At 41.7% G+C, this 17141-nt stretch overlaps 1 protein-coding gene across 1 annotated transcript in view; it reads right to left on the minus strand.

Moving 5' to 3' along the window:
• Nucleotides 1-17141, minus strand: part of Dnah7 (dynein axonemal heavy chain 7) — a 248100-nt gene that overhangs the window by 174569 nt on the left and 56390 nt on the right. Inside the window, exons 19-21 of the mRNA XM_051154521.1 lie at nucleotides 16043-16189; nucleotides 13445-14130; nucleotides 11451-11637 (exon numbers count right to left, since the gene is read on the minus strand). Of these exons, the coding sequence (XP_051010478.1) occupies nucleotides 11451-11637; nucleotides 13445-14130; nucleotides 16043-16189 (1020 nt within the window). The remainder of the gene's footprint in view (nucleotides 1-11450; nucleotides 11638-13444; nucleotides 14131-16042; nucleotides 16190-17141) is intronic.

Here is a 17141-nt window from a genome sequence, read left to right on the forward strand (position 1 = left end):
CCGTGAACGCAAAGGCGGAGTTCCGGAGGGAAATTAAAAGCGCCACCACAGTGGACACATGAACAGGAAAACCCAACAGCTTTGTAGCTCACATGAGGAAGGTTCCCATGGTCTGGAAAGGAAGAGCTCCATGGCCACAGCCTTCTCTTAAGACAAAGACTAGAGCCACAGAGAAAGTTACCTTGCCGGAGGTTGAGCTACAATGTTTAAGGAAAGACACTGGAACCTGTAGGTACAAAGTAGAGCAGCCACTGCGACGCAGAAGCGGCACCGCTACCCAGCAGCTCTGGCAGAGAAACTGATGAAGGCGGCCGCGCGAAACAGCCAAGTCTTCAATATAGGGAAAAGAATCTTTTTGTTGCTTAAGACTTTCACAGCTCTGAAGAAAAACCCAGTGCCAAAATTTAAGCTACAAAGAGCAGAGTGACTCCCTCTGGGAGGAACTGATTCTGAGTTGAAGCCGTATTTATTTACCATTCCGGAAAAACGAGGATCCTTGGGGATTATACTAAGTCTTCTTGGCCTGTGCTCTCTAAATGGAGCGACAAAGCTCTGTGAGTATAGCATGAGTTACTCAGTATTTAAACCCACTTTTAATAATAACAGCTTGGAAGAAAAACAAAAAAACAAAAAGATCCCTTTCAAAATGCTATATTCCTTGACAATACATCTGTTCATCCAAGAGTTGTGTGATAAAAGTCATGTGTTCGTACCTACTGGCATAACACCCACGCAAGGATGGAGAGGCAATTTTGACAGCAAGCCGTTATTTTAGGATATTGTAGAAAGGTTCCAGCTGCTACAGGGACCTCAATAAAATGGTGGCCATGCAAGCCTGGAGCTCTGAGTTCAAGTCTCCAGAACCCACATGAAAATGCCCATCATGAGTGACAAGCACTTTTATTTCAGTCCTGGGGAGGCAGAGACAGGAGGATCCCTGGAGCTCAGGTGCCAGCCAGTGGTAGTGACCAGGCCAGGTGGGGACCTTCAGGGACAGATTCTGGTACTTCTTGCCCCTGTACAGTATCCTTTCCTTTGTTTTCAGCTGAAACTTTATATTGGAATCAGGGTTATCAGGAGTGTTCTCCGCAAATGAGCGTGCCTAGGAAGAAACTGGACCAAGATTCTGGGAACACAGGTAACCCTCCTGAATAAAATCCCCATGCTTGTTTGTTTGGGAAGAGCACCACTTTGAGACTGAATCCCACTCTCACCTTAGCCTGCTGCGGGTAATAAATCTTTCTCTATTCTTCCATATCTTGGCTGTCTTTATTTTGGCCCTACGTGTACCAAGTTTCAAACCTATTGTATTTGGTTACACTGGTGGGAGATGGTGTCTCAAAAACTAAAGTCTTTAAAGAAGGACATGAAAAGTTAACATTTGGCCGTCATATACACATACACACATGTGCACTCATGTACATGTTAACACACACAAAAAAATTTCAAAAGTAAAACATGCACACAGCTACCTGAGATGGCAACTCCTCTGATGGCTCAGGGCTAACTAAATGAGAAACCTGGAAAAGATATACTATTCTAGATGTTGTTTAAAAACATTTGTGACTCGCCAGAAGAGATCAAAACATGAACATTATCATGTGCTTCAGGGAGATGTTCCCAACCCGGGTGGCTGACTTTGAATGGGCTCCAAACTTGAGTGGGGAAGGTAGCAGATGCAATAGAGACAGTGAGAGGCCTAGAAGCAGGGATATGACCGCAACAATTTCTTGACAACATAATGCATTAATGGATTAGAATGAGTAAAATATGTAGTTTCCTGAGGGACAGCCTGCTCCCTGTGAAGATGCCAGAACCACTATCCAGAGACAGAGGGTTTCCACTGTTGCATAAAATTAGCTGGAAAAGTAGTAGGAGGGTTTGCTATGACTGAGTCCAGTCTTAAAAGCTCTGCTGTGGGTGAAAAGTAAAATGTCACGCCGCCAGGCAAGCAGCACTGGATGCTGTAGAGGACACTCTTGTGAAGGGCAACTTCATTGTTACTGCATTTAAAAAAAGAAACTGTGGTACATATACACTATGGAATACTACTCAGCTATTGAAAACAAGGAATTCCCAAAATTTGTGGACAAATGGATTGAACTAGAAATGATCATAATGAGTGAGTTCACCCAGAAGCAGAAAGAATCAAATGTTATATACTCACTTATATCTAGACACTAGCCCAAGGGGCATGTCCCATGAAAGTCTTCACTTATCAGGAAAGTGGGTCAGAGGGGAGGACATACTATTGGGACTCTAGGTGAGAGAAGCATGGGAGAACGGGGAAATAGAAGGACCCAGAGGGTCCTAGAAACCTACAAGAAGAACATTATGATTGGAGGATCTGGGCCCAGGGGTCCTGTTCAAACTATGGCACCAGCCAAGGACAATACAGGCAGTAAACTTCAAACCCCTACCCAGATCTAGCCAATGGACAGGACATTCTCCACAGTTGAGTGGAGAGTGGGGACTGACTTTCACATGAACTCTGTTGCCCCATATTTGACCACGTCCCCTTGATGGGGAGGCCTGGTGGCACTCGGAGGAAGGATAGCAGGCTACCAAGAAGAGACTTGATACCCTATGAGCATATACAGGGGGAGGAGGACCCCCTCAGTCACAGACATAGGGAAAGGGAGTAGGGGGAAAGTGGGAGGGAGGGAGGAATGGGAGGATACAAGGGATAACAATTGAGATGTAATATGAATAAATTAACAAACTATTTAAAAAAGAATTGCCTTAGGCACCACAGCCCTCAGCAGCTACCACCCCATTAGCCAGCAGGGACCACCAGGGCCGAGAGCCTTCACAGCAAAATGATCACAGTAAGGCCAGGGGGGATCTTTAGCATTGGTTGGCAGCAAAAAATGTTTTTTATACCTTTCTCTCCTGATACCTTTCTCTTATTTTCTTGTTTGTCATAAACTGCAGCACATTCTTTTTTAATTCGTATCCTTCTTTAAATTATTTTTTAACTTAGTTTATAAAATAATAGGCTTCATCGTGGCATTTTCATATATAAAAGTCAAGGTTCTTCTTCTAATTTCTCTCCCTCTTCCATGGCTTCTGCCACCTCTTGCTGGTCCCTTTCTTCCTCAAATAGTCCTGCCTTCTGCTCTCATGCCACAAAAATTTCATTATTTTATCTTATCTTCTTCTCTCCTCTCATGATCTCGGGGTATACACACACGGACATACATGCATGCACTCATACACTTCACAGACACACATAGATAGAAATGCAGATACAAGCACACACATGTGTACATACATACTGCATTGATACACATAGACACACATACTTCATATACACATATGTACATATTAATATATAAATGCACGCGCGCACACACACACTTCACATACAGGAGAAAGCATAAGGATTGTCTTTCTCAGCCTGGCTTATTTTGTTTAACATAACGATCTCCAGGTTCCACCCTCCTTTTCTTCCTGAAAATGTCATGATTTAATTTTTTTCATAGTTTAATAAAATTCCATTGTGGATAGTCATTTTCCTAAGATATACATTAATTTTCTGTTCTTCAGACAGAGTGCTATGCTGCTGATAGAATACAGAGGTAAGCATGGCTTTCCTAGCACAAGGAAACTTGAAACATCACGTCTACTCAAAAACACACATGAAAATAAATGTATAAGTGGGACTTATTGAGAATCAACAAAAATGGGAGGGGCACAAGAAGATAATGAGAAATATGACCAAAGCACATTCTAAGTGTGTATGGAGATTTTATAACTTTTTATAGTCATAACCTGATTTTTTTCAAAATCATTTTTGTGTGTGCAATGGTCTAGAACAGAACCTGAGATATCTCTGAAGGAGTTAGGAGACAGATATCACAAAAGGAAGAGAGAGAACATGAGGTACCAAAACAAAAATTCATTTAAAATAAAGTGCTTCCTGTGTGTGTGCCTCTTCATGAAGGTGATGCTCTAAGACAGCATAAAGACAGCACTTCAGAGAAAGGCTTCCCCCAACTTAACAGCTCAAGGGAAGAATTCTTCAGCATGAGTGATAGAAAGAGGAGGAGGAGGAGGGAGAGAAGAGTGAGGAAGAAAAGAGGTAGGCACAGGAAGAAAGGGGAAGGAGGAGGAAGCAGGGGAGAAAGGGGAGGAGGAAGAGATGAGGAGGAGGAGGGCAGAGAGGGGAGGAGGAGGAAAGGGAAGAAGTAAGGGAGGTGGGAGGAGGATGGGAAGATGGGAGCCAATGCAGCTGGAAGAGAAGGTAAAGTAGGAGTTCTCTCCTCTTGCCAAAAGGTAAAGGGGTGGCACAGCCGATCCAGGTTTCGCATCAGTGGGAGAACCACTGTCATGTTCCTCCCCAAACTCTAAGTGGACTCAATCTAGTAAGACAATGCTGTGGTTCCACAACAAAGGCCAAAATCTCCAAGCTGACTGGCTCTGAGCATCTTACTGAATGAGTTGGTAAACGTGGTAATTCTGTTTTCATGCCTCAACCCCCAAATTCATGTTGCCTGTGCCGTAAGCCATATATTTGGGGCTAATAAGGAACAGATCCCTTAAAACGCATCCATACCCACAAACTGTCATCTTCCCTCAGCACGGCACATGAATGAGTGCGTCTACTTACATGAGCCATTTGGCTCTTTATAAGGTCAGTGCTCATAGTAGGACCTATAAATCTCACGAGTGTCAGTCAACTGCCTCATTTCCCTTGTAATGTGAGTTCCTGGGAGAAGCAATGGTGTGTGGACAAAGCGAGAAGAAGTAAGTCAGTGAGTGACAGTGCTCCAAGAAGCTTGGCGGCATGCAAAAAAGAAAAAGCTATCTGGTGCAGACAATCACTACTCCCCTCCATGTTGAAAGACAGCCAGTGTGCTCACTCCGCTCTTCGCACCTGCACGGTACCTGCAGGTGGGGTGATCTCTCAGAAGCATCATGTTAACGTGCGATCTTGGGAGCTGGGGTAGTCTGCAATGTTGGCTCTGAAGTGGTGAGCCTTTACACAGTCCCCGTGGTTGCTGCCGCTGTGACTTCTCTACTCTTTGTCTGGATTGGCCACGTAGACGCTCAGTGAGAATAATTCTGGTTTTCTCTTGTCCTGCAGTGACTATGAGTTCCCTTGACTCTCGAAGGTTCTCCGGGTTGGATAATATATTCCACACTGGCTCTATTTCATAGCTCACTGTGCACATATTGGAATATGCCAGCTGACGCTCAGAAAACAAGTCAACTAGTCAACCAGATAATTACATTCATTCTTTTGCAGTTGTGCCTTTTCCTGAGCATTCACTTAGAAAGTGAGTACGTTCACACCCCAGTCCGCTGCACGGGCCCTTAGATAGATACCTCCTCCTCAAACCTCCTTGCCATCAATCCTTGCAATCATGTTTCTTCTAAACAGGTTTGCTACTGACCACAATCAGTGCAAGGCCACACTTTTGACCATCTCTTGTGCTAATAAGGTTTGAAAAGTGAAAATACCAATCAGCTCAATGGTGCACATTGAGAGGATCCATTCCTACTGTTCTGCAAGGCTGCACTTAGGTCGGAATACTGTCCACTTCTGAAAGGAACAGGCACATTTTGTATAAATGTCTGTAAATCAATGTCTAGTTTTCTTTGGTCATACCAAAGATTTTTCTGTGATTTCATCTCACTGAAATAAGCCATAGAGGTTCCTTGGTCAACAGAACCATTCACACCTCTTTAAGTTTCTGATAACTGCATTTATATCAATATGTTTGACCATATCCAAGAGAGTTCTTCCTCCCCAGGCAAGCACGAGTACAATTTATTGCTATTAGTATTTTTTTACGGGACTCTGCCAATACTCTAGTAAGAATCAGCAGAATTTGATGACGTTCTGAGTACCTAGTGTCAGTCACACACACTCAAATGTCCCCCTTTCTAGCTTTCACCATGCTCCTCACTTTGGGTAAGTAAACTGTGCTTCCCAGAACAAGTCCGGCAAGACCATGTGATTATAATTGAAGTTGGCAATTCTCTATTTTGGTCTATATCAAACCACAGCTCTAAGAAAAGCAATCACAGATGCTCTTTGTCCTTGAATACATATCTTAAGTACAGAACTTAAAAACTAAATTATGTCATTTCATTACATTTCTAGTGCCTAAAAAATCACTTTCTCTTAGAGCTCTTGTATTTTTAAAAAGATTTATTTATTTTATTGCATATATAGTGTTCTAATTGCCTGTAACTCCTGCAGGCCAGAAGAGGGGTCATTACAGATGGCTGTGAGCCACCATGTGGGTGCTGGGAATTGAACTCAGGACCTTTGGAAGAGCAGCCAGTGCTCTTAACCTCTAAGCCATCTCTCCAGCCCTGAGCTCTTATATTTCAAAGTCCTGCCATGTTGACCTATTCCAGGAAACACTGTAAAGACTTCTCTGTAAAATAGATGAGAACAACAGCAGAGTCTCAATAAGGGATATTTTTTTTTTTTTTTTACTGTATGCAGGGACTACCAGCAACCTTGGTTATAGTGTATAGCAAAGAGACACATATATCAGAGATGTGTGCCAAAAAGCTACCATTGGAAGTTCATTTTCAAGACGCAGCCCATTCTCAAAGCATCCCAGCTGTAAAGGATGTGGTCCAGATAAAGTCCACTGGCAGTCAGAGCAGGGTTGAGATCGACATCTATTCACATTAGGCCAGCTGGGACACCTCGTCTGTATATAATAGGTCAAATGGGCTTTATCTCCGGGACTGCTGGGGCACAGATCCTCTCCAGTAGGCCCAGTGCTAAGGGAAGACATGCATCTCCTGTCTGTCATCAGATCACTGTTCCTAGAGCTGACTGCAGCCATCTTGGGTCATGTATGAGCTACCTTAGCAGTATGCAGTCCATAGTACTTTGGGAATTGGCCCTAGACTAGAGTTATGCTGGTCTATGGACAGAGTGTGACCTCGTTTGATGCTGTTGTTAGCTGTGGATGTGACATGGAAACCTGAAGCTTGTTCATCTGTGGTAGTTCTGTGTGAAGCCAGTGTATATTTCCTGATCACAGCCTGGAGAGTGTAGATAAGAGTGCGGGCTTAACCTGCACTTCCAGTTCACTCAAGTAATTAAGTTTGATTTCTTCTCAAGTCTCTGTTGGGGCTGAAGGCCAGATACTTTGGTCTTACAAGTAACCTCAGTTGTTTAGGGGTTAAGATATTTTTAGGTCTAGATAGATGTTTTAAGTTGACAGAGATGAGATATGATAGATATTGATGTGCATTCAGAATTTTAGGTGCAACAAGATAGGAAAGATGTTCTCTACAATGTTGCCAAATGCAATTAGCCAAAACACCTTGAATGGAACACTCATATGATCCTTGATTGTTTCATGGTTCTTCTTGCTGTGTGTATTTTTTATATTTATGCATAATAATATAAATGTATATTCCAAAAAATATTTTAAAATACTAAAAAAGAATGCGGGCTTAAGTTCTTATTCCCCTAGGTTGAATTTTGTCAGAATAGACTACATGTTCCACTAGTTCACTGGAACGACACACACTTGATGCACATCCTACTTTGGAGCACCTGTTTGTTGTCAGACTGTGACCACATACCAGCAGCAGGCTCTGAACTTCCTGGACACCACTCAGCACTAAGAAAGACAGTGACTAATGTCTTAGAAGCAGGCAAGCTGCCTCTTTAGATGTTCTAGAATGACAGGTGCTAAGCTAGGTCAGGAAGATGGAATAAATCTGTATTCCTCCAATGCCCAGGTGACATCACACACCAACAAGCACCAAGACTTTCAAGAAACTGCATTCTCCCATGGCAGTCAACACGGGATGCCAGGAGCTGACCAGACGGCTATCTCTATGGATGACTGATGCACTAAGGGAGAGTTTTTTTTTTAAAGCTGCTTTAAGAAAACTCAGTAAGACTTAAAAAAAAAAAATACAGAAGCATTTTATTTATATTACAAAAAAACTTTAAAAAGAGATGAAAGCAATTTATAAAACTGAAGCCAAATCTAGTTGAAAATAGAACTGTCCAAAATTAAAATGTGATAGAAGGCATCAAGAGTAGGCTAGGTCTCACCAAAGAAACATTAGAGAGTAGGAAGGAAGGTTGCCTCAAACCACAGCTGGAGGGGAAAACAGACAAAGGAGGAAGAAGACGTACAGGAGCTGTGGGACTGAATTAAAAGAGCAAATATCTGGGCTACTGGGCTTCAAAGGGAAACCAGAGAATGACAATGGCATACAAAGTTTATTAAAAGTTAAAAAAAAAATTGACAAACGTAAAGAAGGAAGGATACAAGTATTGCGTGAGGGGAGGTTAGAACATTATCTGATGGATTAAATGCAAGTGTACCCCACACACAGGGGCAATGAAGCGCATTCCCAGGGCAGGAGGTAGCAACATGGAGTCCTGATGGACCAGACGCTGACTTCTCAGCAGAAGTCAAGACAAGAGACAAGAGCTTGAGCGTCTCAAACACCAAAGGAAAAAACCTGCCAAATACTGAACCCACGCAAAACTATCCTTTTGGAAAGGAGGGATAAAAACATCCCCAGAAATACAGAGGTTGTGAGAATAGATCTCAGGGAACCACATAGGGGCAGCTTGTCAGACTTCAAGAGACACTAATACACAGTGAGCCAAAAGAACAGGGAAGTGTACGCCTCACCAGCGACAGCAACCATAGAGAAATCCAGGTGTCTCTTGCACAGCGAGAATGTAAGTTTATATAGCCATTGTGGAAAATACTCTGCAGATCCCTGGGGAAAGTTCAAGATGGAAGAAACATGTGATAGAGCAACCTCACTAAATACACCTCCAACAGTGAAACGGGCGTGTTGAATCGACATCTCCACTCTCGCCCACATTACCTAGCCAGGAAAGTCAAACAACTAAGTGTGCATGGCTGAACTGAGAGCTTGTTGTGTGTCACAACACACCAGGCCTACAAACACACAGCATGGAGAGATCTCACTCGTGTGTGGAATCTTAAAAAGGCTGGCCTTGTAGAAGTTGAGATTAGACCGGTGGCTACTGGAAACTGAGGAGAAGGGAGGTTTGGGGAAGGTATGACTGACTTACAGTGCGTTGCAGTAAGTTAGGAGTAGAGTTCGGGTGTGCTACTGAACACTAACATGCCTATGTGTGATAACAATAAACTGTGTACTTCAAATGGTCAGAAGAAATGGCTTGGAAAGCTTTCTCCATAAAGGAATGATGGGTGTTTAAGGAGACGTAAATCCCTGTGCGTCCCTGATAAGAGGCTGTTCACCTGAAGACCCACCCACAAAAGGAACAGCCCATCGGGCAGTGAGCCACACCAGGGGTGCTCTTTCACTTCATACTCCTTTCCTCACTTCGTCCCAATTCTCACTGTCCTCTGCTCTCTTTCTCTTCACTTTGTCCTTGTCCCCACACTAGATCATATGTGCCTGAGTGACAGAAGCAGCTTGGGAAGGGAATCCCTCACCTTCAGAGCCTTGGGTTTACCCGTGTCATGCAGAAGGGAGTTCTGAGCAGAATATGAGCCCAGAGTGTTGAAACAGCCAAGTCTTCACAGACAAAAGTGTGCTAATAGCTAAAACCAACGGGAAAGTTCTAGAACTATACTGAAAGGTCTTGGAGTGAAGAAGAGATTTTGGCTATGTATATAGTGGGGGAAAAAACAAAAACAAAAACAAGAACAAAGTTACTTCATGTTTGCATGCTGACCATTGTATGGAAAAGAGACTGAACCATGTCAATAAAGGCTACCATACTAGCAGCAACACCTGGAATCTTTGTTAGGACCCCTAAGGATGAGAGTGAAAACATCTTGTACCAGGCAATTCATCTACCGGCTTCTACCACACAGATCATCCCATTGGGTTTCTTGAGAGAATATGGTCATATGCTCATCCCCAAAGCTTTGGAGAGTGTGCACAAGACCTTCTGTGGACACTAACACTGAGAAAGAGAACACGCAAAGCAGTTAGGGAAGACAGTTATGCCATGCAGCAAACACTAATGAAATGGCCCCAAAACAAACAGCAGGAACAACAAAACCCAAATCTATTTGTCTGGGAATTAGTGCATGAGCTGGCTACTTATTCAAGTCACACTGTCCCACGTGGCCATAAAACATCCCTTCTCTGTTCACTCATGCCAGCACAGCTACCTGTTCTAGACACCGAACAATGTATACAACTCCTTAGAACTATGGGATGTTAAAAAATAATTTCATCAATGCCCCCCCCCCAAGGAGTGGTACAGCATGCCTTTAATCCCAGCACTCATGAGACAGGAGCAAATGGATCTCTGGAGGTTCAAGGCTAACCTGGCAGCAAGTTCCACCCAAGCAGCTACAGAATGAGAGACCCTGCGGTGAAAAAAAAAAAGTCTAGATAGATTGAGAGGTAGATAGATAGAGATAACTGTGTATATATATATATATACACAATATATATATATATATATTGATATATATATATCAATAAGATGAATATAAGTATCTACATTTGGGGAAACAACAGAAATTTTACTTAACCCTTTTTAAAATTTATTTATTGTTTGTTTGTTTGTTTTTTGAGACAGGGTTTCCCTGTGTAGCCCTGGCTGTGCTGGAACTCACTCTGTAGTTCAGATTGGCCTCAGACTCAGAGATCGCCTGCTTCTGCTTCCCAAGTGCTGGGATTAAAGACATGTGCCCACCACTGCAGCTGTTAGTGAAATAATACACATTATAAGAAACTTGCATTGTAGTAAGAAAACTGTATGACAGATTGTATTTGCAAACTACATTAGAAATGATTCAGTGTTGCACGGTTATTCACGTATAGTGGAATTAATCATATCGTGGTTAATTGTAAAGCCTGGAGACGTTTGTGTTCATGTATAGTATATCCAGCACCTGCCAGGGTGAACCCGTGTGTGACATTCCTTAGTGTGACTGGGCTTTATCAGATTCCTCCTTGGCTCAAGTTTGCCTCACTAGGAGCTACGTGTTTCGTGGCTTTAATGCATTTTGTTCTAGATTTGTAGACTCTCTGGATAGACTTTTCTGAGGATTTTTATTTTTGAAAGCTCTCTGGGTGAGACACTCCTAACTGAGCAGCAGGCTCAGCTTGTAGGCTGTTTCCTGTCCCGGTGGATTTCAGGAGCAGTGCAGCCACAGTGCAGAGACAGGGCCATGACAGAAATAGCATCCAGAGACGGTGTTGTCTTCTGACCAGAGCAACTGGTAAAACCATGCCAACAGACGAAGGTCACTGACTAAACTCAGAGCAGTGTGGGCCTTCAAGAGGAATTAGAACAAAAACAGCTATTTATGATTTTCCCAGCTTTTCTCTTGGAATTCTAAAATAACAGCTGAAAAGAGCCTGTATATTGGGGGAGGTGGGTGATGGCTTATTAGAAACAGCAACCGCTTATGTTTTTTTTCTAGACAGAAGTCATATCACTTCTACTACATAATCTCATTTTTTAAGAGGTTTTTACCTACTTGTACAACAGTTTTCATCACGTCTCTCCAGGTCTTGTCAACAGCTGTAAATCGTCTGCCTTCTTCTGGCATTTGAGACATGATGTCCGGAGAGCTGAAGATGGGCTCCAGGTAAAGCCAGGTAGCTTGTACCTTGAGCCACTCGTCCAGGATCTCCTGCAGCAGCAGCAGCTTGCCCTCCCATTCCCTGCGGAGGAAGCACAGTGGGCCTCAGAACAGTGAGCCAGACGATGGCTTAGACAGCAACGCTCGACCCCACAGCTGGCCTGCCAGCCCCACCCGTGACGTTCTCACTCCAACTTCTACTTCTCTGCTTTCTCTCGAAGGTAAGCCACTAGAAATTTACCTATTTTAATAATAATTACACCAACATTCAGGCTTATAACAAATAACTAACACAGAACTTGCATTCACAAAATTCACATTCACCTAAATACAATGTGGCACACACAAGGAAGAGACAATATTTAAATTGCAACAGATTACCGGTTCATCTCTACATACGGAAAATTTAGTGATTAATGTTCTTTTATGTGTAAACATTATAATTACTCCAAAATTAGCAGTTGCATACCTGCTGTTTTAAAAATCTCTCGACATTTTCATCTATCTTTGCAATAGCCTGGTGCACAGGTTTTACTTAACAAGCGAGAGAGGGAGAAACCCAGGTTAAGTACCAGGTGCAAGGTTCCCAGCTAACATAGGACAAGTTGAGACTTGAACCCAAAGCGGTAATTGCTCGGCTATCGGAAAAATCATAACAGAAGGAAGAATGCTTTATTAATCAATGAAATTTGGAAGGAGATAGCTTTGTTTGGATATTAATGACCTATTCACTTACAAGAAATAATTTTCAGTTGCTAAAACAAAGAAGTGTAAATAGGAACTTTCAATTGCTGTGAATTGAGTAGGTGTTTTACAAAGAATTGGGAATGCCTCTGCATTTTTTTGTTTGTTTGTTTTATCTAAATCTCATTATGAAGCACAACAGTCCCCACTAGCTGATGACATTATGTCCAGTCCTTCAAAAAAAAATCTAGCTATTCCACTTCCAGATGAGTGTGCTTCCTGTGGAGCCAAGAATGATAACAGCCGATTACAGAGAAGGAGGCAGCTCCCATCTGGGAGTTTCTGATCTCTCTTAGGTGTGGGATAACCAGAGACAGAAACTACAAAGCCAGCTTCCTTCCCCTGCCAGGCAAATGTATACTGAAGACTGTATACTGAAGTCTGATTTGGTTGTCTGTTTCCTAAGGTAAAATATAAACTGTTTAATACATATTACAAACAAAACCAGTGAAGAACAGAGTAAGAAGTCAATGTATTTGGCTGCCTCCTTTCAGGACTTCTGAATAAAGCACTCATTTGTCAGCTATCATGCAGAGAAGCTGAAACTACTAAGGATGCTCAGGGTGTGTCTCTGAAGATCCATTTTCCAAATTTGGGAAATGGCCTTGTTATCTTTGGTTCTACACTTTACTCTTCTTAAACAATGTTCAGTCACAGCATTACTTCTTAGAGTTAAAAAAAAAAAAGTAAGATCCGATTGCTGGCAATGAAAATGAGCATCTGAGTGTTGCCTGATGCCTTTGTCATGACAACAGCAAAAGGATCCATATTCGCACAAAACTAGTGAAGGCTACCCATTCATTATGATGAACTCCAGAGGTTCTTACAGCCTCTTCTGGCCTCGACAGGTGCCTAGACATGTGCCTCTCTCTCTCTCTCTCTCTCTCTCTCTCTCTCTCTCTCTCTCTCTCTCTCTCTCTCTCTCTCTGTGTGTGTGTGTGTGTGTGTGTGTCTCTCTCTCTCTCTCTCTCTCTCTCTCTCTCTCTCTCTCTCTCACACACACACACACACACATATACAAACTCCTAGAAATGAAATAATAAACTATTCAGTGTGAAATGCACAACCAACCCCCCCGCAGAAGAACTTCACGCGGAATCCACGGGACTTGGGTAACACAGTATTAGCATGACATACTATTTTACCTCATCTGCTTTTCGTAAGGCTTAATGAAAGGCGATCCTCGCATAGTTTGTGTTTTGATAATATGGTCATCCAACAACATCTGAATTTCATCAACGGATGACAAAATATACGTCCCGCTCTCTCTGTAAGGATGAATGACGAATTCCATTGTGTCCCATTCAGTCATCATCTTATCCATGGCCTTTTCAAGAGAATACTCTTTGCTAGCGGCTTCACTGATGCCTTCAAATTTGTCTAAAAATGGCTCTAGATTCATGTCTATGAACGAGAAGACTGTAGAGTCATCCGCTGGCTGCAGGGGGTAGCCAACAATAGCAGACATGGCCTCCCAGTGCCTGGTGCGCAAACCAGGGTTACAGATCACCTGGATGAGAGGGATGTACTGTTTGAACTCCTCCACCCTTGCTCGGACTTTCTTGGTCATTGCCAGTGCACTTGCAGAATCGTGGAAGGTTTTCTCTAGCTTGTAGAGTCCTCTCCAGTAATTCCCAACGTCCGTTTCTACTTGGTCTGGGTTCACCTTGTGATACGGTCCTTCTGTCCACCCCCTGTGCTTGGTGCTAAACTCCACAGCAGTTTCATAGAGACGGAGATAAGGGTTCAGGCCATCTTGGATTTTTTTACGTTGAGGATATACCGATGGGATCCAGCCAAAGGCCTCCTCTTCTGCATTAAACTGCTCAATCTGAAAAGATGGGCATTGAAAGTGAACAGTGTTTAAAGTATTAATCACCAGCTCTCTCTGAGCCCTAACAGTAAGTTCAATAATTGTGGAGACTGAGCTTTAAGTCAAGCTCCTGTTTATTCTCTTTCAAATGAATAGGATGTGTGTCTTTATGGTGAACATATGTATACATTCTGAAATGAGTAATTCCAGGTAATGAGTATGTGCAATACCTCACCCCGAACAGCTACTCTCTTGGCAATTTTCAGATATATAATACATAGCTATTAAATACAACCACCATGCTATGTAATTAATCTACCCAACTTATTTCTAAGTGAGGTTTCATATGCTTTAATCAACATCTCCTAATCCCTGCTCCCCAGTAACCAGTATTTAGTGCACTGCTCTTGTAGGGTTAGCCTCCCCCCCCCTCCCCCCCCGTCAGCAGCATGTGCCTTGATGTACCTGGTTTATTCACTTAACATCTTCCCTCTGGATTCAGCTACATTGTCACAAATGAAATGACTTACTTTTTTTTTTTTCCAGCCCCGCCCCCCCCCCATGATTTAACGTTTTTAAAGACTGAACATCATGTCCATATTTCTTCGCGCTCATATTTTGGGGGTAATGCTCTGTTATATTAGCCTAACATTCAAGTAAATTTACAAGTAGAAGGAAGTTTTCCCCACTAAGACATACTGAGAATCTAGCTTTGTTCATTGAAAGGACTTAAATGCTTTAAATAAGAACATCACTGTGTTAGATATCATGGAGGCAGAAAAAGGGGTTAGAGTCCTGAGAGTTCTTGACGCAGCTCAGGAGAGCATCACTTATCTAGTTGGAAATGCAAAGACAAGACATCCAATAATAACATAAAGTAAACAGGAGAAATATTGCAGAGCAGTCACTAACTTAACACATATGTAGTGCGATGTCTGCATCCGTGTGTGCTGTGCCTCAGAGTATATTGACGCAGGACAGTCACAGGTGTCTCACAGACCACGGTGCACGTTGAACAGGAAGAGACAGAGGAAGCATTTTCTCTTAGTCGTGAACTCTGGGAAGAAGCGGGCTGCACAATCTACACAACTGAAAAGCCGCAGCCAGACATAGCAACTACTCAGGTGACTTGGAATTCAGTGACCTCGCTTATAAACCAACTTTTAAAAAAAATGTGTGCTTGACCTTTTTGAAATAATTATAAGCTATTTAACTACCTAAGCAGACATTCAGGTTTTTTAATATAAGAAAAGTAGTTTGTTGCATCATAAAATATAATGAAAATTGCACTAAGTGTGGCAAAGGATACAGCCTTCCTCTTCCAGGTTTTCTAACTGAGAGCCAGCTCTAACCCAGCAGTGTGGGAACACAGTGGCTCAGCGAGTGACAATAATGGGTCCAATTTTAAAACAGCTGCACAATCTAAACAGGCATCTATGAATACACAAAAACTAAGCAGCAATCAAACGCTATTATGTACGTGTTTCTCTCAACGATTACGGTAGAACTGTGATGCAGATGAGAAAATGACACAACGTGGGACAAACTGGCAGAGACAACAACTCTATCTTTAAAATAAAAGCCAAGGACCATGAAAACATATTGCCACCCACAGAGAACCACCCTGCTGCTTCTCCTTGAAGCATAACTAGAAATGTGGGTTGCTCCTACTATTCTCTTGTTTAATGTAATTCAACTGTTTTATCCTTTTTTTTTTTTTTTTTTTTTTTTTTTTTTTTTTTTTTTTTTAAACAGTGTCTTACTTTGTAACCCAGGCTGGCTTCAGATCAGCAATTCTGCTGCCTCAGTCCCGGGAGTGAGGCCTATACTGCCATGTTTGGATGAATCTATTTCTTAAGAGTGAACATTCAAATACGAACACACTGTCTTTTCCTTGAGTTACTTCATCCTTCAGAGATTTTAATCGCACCTTGTCTGCTGCTGCATCCAACTTGCTATTCAGCGTCTGGGCTTTTTTCAGGTACCGCTGTACATCCTGCAGGTCTCCAAATGTATGAAATTCTTCTGCTTGTTTAGCATAACTCTCCAGTTCCTCCAAAAACCGCTCACACCGCAACTAAACAAAACAGTACCGTGTTTACTATTCTTACAAAATGAAAACCCCTGGACACCAAGAAATATTTTAAATATTTGAAAAGCTTATCAAAATTATCATATTTTTTCATGGCAAAATATAAAGAAAGATAATCCAAAAGATTACTGGAACCTAAGATACAAATAAAAATAAAATTTTAAATTAACACACTAAAATTCCTCTACTACCCTTATATGTTGGCCCTATACAAGATTATGAGTTCTGATTCAGTCAATAAAAATGTGATGAAATAATTATCTTTAGTGCACTGAAGAATTGATGCAAACAAAACACTGAGCATTTGAAAAACTCCTAATAACCAGGATTAAGTTAGAAGAAAGATCTATTTAAGGGCTATACAATTAATTGTTTCATTTTCAAAGCATTTGTGAAAAACTATTCTTCAAGTATGCTGTTGCTGAGACAGTTCTGGAATTAGCAACACTGAACCAAGATATCCCAAAGTTCCTGTTGTTTCCCATGAGCACTCATGACAAGAAATGTGTGAAGCTAATAAATCCAGGTGTGAAATATTAACATTTTAATATTCCAACATAAAACAGATGTGTATGCTTCACAAAAAAAAAAAAAACACATTATAAAACTGTCATTGGTAAGCTATCTCAAACTAAATGATACTAAAAATATGTATTAGTGAGATATTCAAAAGTCAAATCCAGGTTATTAAAAAAATAGGTTCTTTTTTTCTATTTCATAGATCTGGTTGACGTCTGTCCTCTTTTCTCTTGCTTCCCAGTAAATAAACACATTGTTCTAAATTAATGAGTAAAGGAAAATAAGAAGAAAGCTGCATCAATATTGTGTGTAGATTTTTGAAATAGGACACTTTATAATGAAGTATAGATAATTCTGGGACACCTATGAAATGTTTAAGAGTCAATTATTTTATTATCTAAGTATCTAATATTAATTG

Source organism: Acomys russatus, chromosome 12 (genome assembly GCF_903995435.1).
Source record: "Acomys russatus chromosome 12, mAcoRus1.1, whole genome shotgun sequence".
NCBI classification, from domain to species: domain Eukaryota; kingdom Metazoa; phylum Chordata; class Mammalia; order Rodentia; family Muridae; genus Acomys; species Acomys russatus.